At 64.3% G+C, this 5,008-nt stretch overlaps 1 protein-coding gene across 1 annotated transcript; it reads left to right on the top strand.

Annotated features, from left to right (window-relative positions):
• On the top strand, window positions 8-3,810 carry ENGASE (endo-beta-N-acetylglucosaminidase; the record flags this gene model as incomplete). The annotated part of the gene is made up of 13 exons (XM_021415258.1): window positions 8-92; window positions 176-377; window positions 679-827; window positions 906-1,063; window positions 1,183-1,331; window positions 1,485-1,650; window positions 1,978-2,081; window positions 2,162-2,270; window positions 2,370-2,542; window positions 2,752-2,915; window positions 2,998-3,100; window positions 3,181-3,295; window positions 3,387-3,810. Coding segments are annotated over 13 exons (2,073 nt in total), but the record flags the coding sequence as incomplete, so codon positions are not given.

The following is a 5,008-nucleotide window of genomic DNA, read 5'->3' on the forward strand; positions in this document are numbered from 1 at the left end:
CCTCTCCCCGGGCAGCTTCCAGCCGGCGGCGGAGCCCCTGGGAACCAGCGTGCTGCACGCGGCCGTCAGCACCCACCCGCAGCCCCTGCCAGGTGAGGGGCCGGGACGGGCCGCCCTGAGCCACCCCCCGGCTCCCCGACCTCATTGACCCCGTCCTGATTCGTTGCCTCCCCAGCGCGGCACTTCGACACCAGCACGACGGAGCCCATCAGCTTCTTCCTATCCGGCCTGGAGGAGCTGCTGGCCTGGCAGCCCAACGGAGACGACGACTTCAACATCTGTGCGGTGCCGCTGGCCCAGCGCCAGCCCCCGTTGCGCAGCCGGAGGCCCCGCACGCTGCTGTGCCACGACATGCGCGGTGGCTACCTGGAGGACAGGTGCGTGGTACCTTGGGGGACAGGTGCGTGCTCTGTCACCTCTTGGCACGCTCCTGGCCCGGCTGCTGCCCTTTCTCCAGCCTTCAGTTCAGTGCCTGGTCCGTTTCCTGCTGTTGGCCTCTCCAGGTGGAGCCGGAGGGATTTATCTCTGGCTCTGGAGCTCAGCAGCGTGGCTGGGGCCAGCCCTGCTGAGATCGCAGGAGTGACACAGTGCCGCCGCTCTGCCCAGCTGACTCAGGTCCTGCCTGGCCCCATGGCATCACTCCAGCATTGCCCAGCGCTTCCCTCTGCTCTGCCACAGGTTCATCCAGGGCTCGGCCACACGCAACCCCTACGTCTTCTACCACTGGCGCTACATTGACATCTTCGTCTACTTCAGCCACCACACTGTCACCATCCCGCCCGTGTGCTGGACCAACGCGGCGCACAGGAACGGCGTCCCGGTGCTGGGTGAGGGCAGGACCGGGGCGGTGCGGTGCTGGGAGCCTGCTGGAGACACGCAGTGACACGGCTCCCACTCCTCCCTAGGTACCTTCATCACGGAGTGGACGGATGGCGAGAAGCTGTGCGAGGCGTTCCTGGCGAGCGGGGAGGACGCGTACCGCGCCGTGAGCCAGCAGCTGGCCCGCATCGCCCAGCACTACCGCTTCGACGGCTGGCTGATCAACATGGAGAATGCGCTGAGCGTGAGCAACCTGCGCCCTGCCTGCATCCTGCCCCATGGGGCTCAGCCCCCGGCCCCAGCCGTGGGTCCCTGTGGATGGGGCCATCCTGTGCCCAGCTGCCCTCTGCTCTCTCCTGGCAGGCGGCGGCAGTGGGGAACTTGCCCCCATTCCTGCGGTATCTGACCGCGCAGGTGCACAGTGCGGTGCCGGGGGGGCTGGTGATTTGGTACGACAGCATCCTGGAGAGTGGCACACTGAGATGGCAGAACGAGCTGAATGAGCAGAATAGGTGAGTGGAGGGGCACGCGCCTGCCTGAACAAAACCAGCCCTGGTGGGGCACAAGTCCACCCCATACCTTGGCTCTTGGGGGCTGTGGAGCGCCAGGCATGGCTGGCACTGCTTCTCAGGGGAGCTCCCCCCTGCACTCACCCTTGTCCCCAGGGTGTTCTTTGATGCCTGTGATGGGCTGTTTGTCAACTACAACTGGAAGGAGGAGCACCTGGAGCGCACGCGTGAGCTGGCTGGGCAGCGCCACGCCGACATCTACATCGGTGTTGATGTCTTTGCTCGCGGGGACGTGGTTGGCGGTGGCTTTGACACCAACAAGGTGTGTGTGGACGGAGCAGAGGGTCATGGGTCTGCCCCTGGTGCGTGGCTCCCAGCTCGCTCCAATGGTTCATCCACACTGTGTCAGGGTAATGCAGAGTGCATTGGTGAGAGCTGAGGAAGCCTGGGATCTGGTGCACACAGGGCTGGGGCTGGGAGATCCTAATTCTTCAGGCTCTGGGAAGGGCGATGCTGCAGTACATTCCTGCACCATGGTCCTGGTACCTTGTGGAACCAGCAGGACCTGGGGAACAGGGAACATGGCAGGGGACAGAGTGACCACCCAGCCTGCCCTGAGCTCTGTGCTGCTCACCACTTGTCCCTGCAGTCGCTGAACCTGATCCGCAAGCACGGCCTGTCCGCAGCCATCTTCGCCCCTGGCTGGGTCTATGAACACCTGGGAGAGGAGAACTTCCTGCAGAACGAGGACAAGTGAGCGCAACATGCCCCCATGCTTTGGCTGGTGTGGCTGCAGCGAAGGTCTCTGCTCTGATGCCCACCCTTTCCCCCAGGTTCTGGGGCTTGCTGGAAGACTACCTGCCCACACACAGCATCTGCACGCTGCCCCTCGCCACCTCCTTCAGCGTGGGCATGGGCACCAGCATGTTCCTCGCTGGGAAGGTGGGTGCAGGGGGCAGCCTGGCTGCAGCCCCCAGGGCTGGGTGGGGGCATCAGGTCCTGCTCCCGGCTCCATGATGCCCAGTGTTCCCTGTCCTGTAGGAGGAAGAGGCCGGGCCCTGGTACAACCTGAGCGCCCAGGAGATCCAGCCCCTCTATCCGGAGCGCAGGGGCTGGCTGAGCACCAGCTGCTGCCTGGAGGATGCCTGGAGTGGGGGCAGCTCCCTGCGGGTGCAGGGCACCATCCCCCCCGGGGAGGAGCGTGTGGCCATCCGGTGAGTTGGGTGCCAACTTCCCCCCTCCATGGCTGGCACTGTACTGGCAGGGCATGGCTGCAGGAGGCCCTGGGAGAGCCGTGCCAGCCCTGCGCTGAGTGCCATGGAGCACTCTGGCAGGTGCTGCCCAATAGGCCTAACCCAATGCACCTTCTCTTTCTCTCTTCTCTCTCTCTCTGTCTCTCTCTGGGTGGATTTGGGGTCATCAGCCTTTTCTCTTTCCAGATGCATGCACCCTCCAAGCTCTTCCTGAACCTGCTCTACAAGATGGAGGGGCCACGTGGGGATGACTTCACGGTTGCCCTGGAGCTCACCACCTGGCACTCAAGCAGATGCCATGATGGCACTGTCACCGTGCTGCCGAGTGAGGATGGTGAGGACTCTATGTGTGCTGCCCACACTGAGCACTCACTGTAGGGCACGGCACTGACTCAGCCCATTTTGCCTTCCCGCAGAGCCCCACGGCCGCCACCACCCCCGACTGCTCCCAGCCCCACCACCTGCCCTCTCCAGGCTGCTCGCTGCCTGCAGTCACGGTGCCCAGGGCTGGACCAGCCGGTGAGTGCCCTGCCAGCACCCTGCACGCTGGGCATGGGGGGATCCCCCGCTCTGCTCCAGCTCTGTTCCTCTGCCCCCAGGTGCTATGAGCAGGAGCTGCGGGGCTGCAGCCTGCGCGACCTCTCCCTGCTGGTGTCCAGGCAGCAGGCCAGCCCGCAGGAGACGAGCTTCAGCTGCCTCCTGGGGGAGCTCCGGGTGGGTGCCCCGCACATCCTCGCTGCAGGGTGGGCTGCAAACCCAGCCACAACCACGCCTGGTGCTGATGGTGCCGCATTCCCCTCTGCAGGTGCTGGATGCGGGCAGCGTGGCGGCCTCCCCGCCGCAGGTGCAGAGCGTGACAGCCTCGCAGCTCTGGTGGCAGGATGGCCCCAGTGCTGAGCAGCTCTCCCTCAGCCTCACGCTGCGCTGGGCCTTTCCGCCAGGGCGGGCTGCCTGCTTCCGTGTGCTCAGCCAGGGGACACGGTGCCGCCGGGCGCAACCGCCACAGCCGCAGCTTCTGGGGCTGGCACATGGCTGCCAGTACCGTGCGGTGGGGCTGGCAGTGCCGCGGCCAGCACCCGGGCAGTCGTGCCAGCTGGAGCTGCTGGTGGAGCCGGTGCTGCCCAGCGAGCTGCCCGTGGGCCTGGAGCAATGGGGGCGGCTGCTGCTGGTGTACTCTGAGCCGGCTGGTGGCAGCAGCTGAGCCAGGCATTAAAGGTGAATGTGGCACAGCCCCGGCTCCATGTGTCCTCTACACCAGGTGGGGTGGGGGATATGGGGACAGTGCCGCTCAGGGCTGAGTTTTGGGGTTCCACTTGCAGCCCTGAGGAGCTGCGCCCTTCGTGGCTCTGCTTTGGTGCTGACCCCCCGCTTAGGGCTGGCAGACGGCGCTTCCACCCGCAGCAGCTCCCCAGGATATCTTATGCGGAGAAGGAGAGAAAATTTATAGCAGCAATTATTTTATCACAGTCTGGTGAGCAAGCAATTAGCAGGCAGGGACGTAGCCGAGCGTGCCGCGCAGCAGGGTTGCACAGCCCGGCTCCCTCGGAGTGCCGGCCCCGGTCCCACAGACAATACTGGCTCCCGTTCAGGAAAATTAATATGTCAGCATTGAAGCTGCTGCTCCTCCGGTGGGCGAATTGTTCTGAAATAAATTATACGGTGGTTTGGAAAAGGAAGGGCTGAGCGCAGCTGGGACCCCGCTCCCTGCTGCAACATAGGGATCCCCAGCCCCACTGTGCCCGCACCCCAGTCAAAATTGGAGTCGCGCTGGTTGAAGAAAGAAATCTTTATTAATAATTTTCATAATAATAATAATAATCCTTGTAGTAATAATAATAATAATAATAATACTGTTTATTAGAATGGTCACACCTTTGAAGCATACAGGACGGGCCGGCGCCAGCCTGCAGCCAGGGCCAGCGCGGGGCGTTGCTGTAAGGAAGAAGCCAGTACAGCGATGGGGGGCTTTGTACAGGGGCGGCCGGGCGGGGGCTATGTACACTGGGAATAGAAAAGGGGGAGCTCGTTGCTGGAGCATCGGGGCGTCTGCAGACTATAAAGTGAGGTTTGACGAGTGGCGGAGCCACGTGGGGCAGGGGTGGCTGAGCCGAGGTCACCCCGACGTGGGACGGGGCTGCACTGGGGGTCTGCGCACCCACCAGGTCCCTGCGGCGGGCAGGGGGTGGCCGGGCCATCCCGTGCGTCCCCATCCCAGCTCAGCGCAGGAGGCCTCGCGGCGTGGGGCAGGTGTGAGCCCTGGGTGCGACAGGGACGGGCAGGAGGGGAGGGGGCGAGGGAACGCAAGCGAGTTGCAAGCTCCTCTTAACAAAATTTCCCTTTAAAACGCAGAGGCGCGTCCCCCTGCAGCGCCCAGCACACCCGCGCAGGGGCTGAGCCTCGCACCCCAGGTGCTGGCGGTCAGCCCGG

Source organism: Numida meleagris, chromosome 17 (assembly GCF_002078875.1).
Source record: "Numida meleagris isolate 19003 breed g44 Domestic line chromosome 17, NumMel1.0, whole genome shotgun sequence".
Lineage (NCBI taxonomy): Eukaryota > Metazoa > Chordata > Aves > Galliformes > Numididae > Numida > Numida meleagris.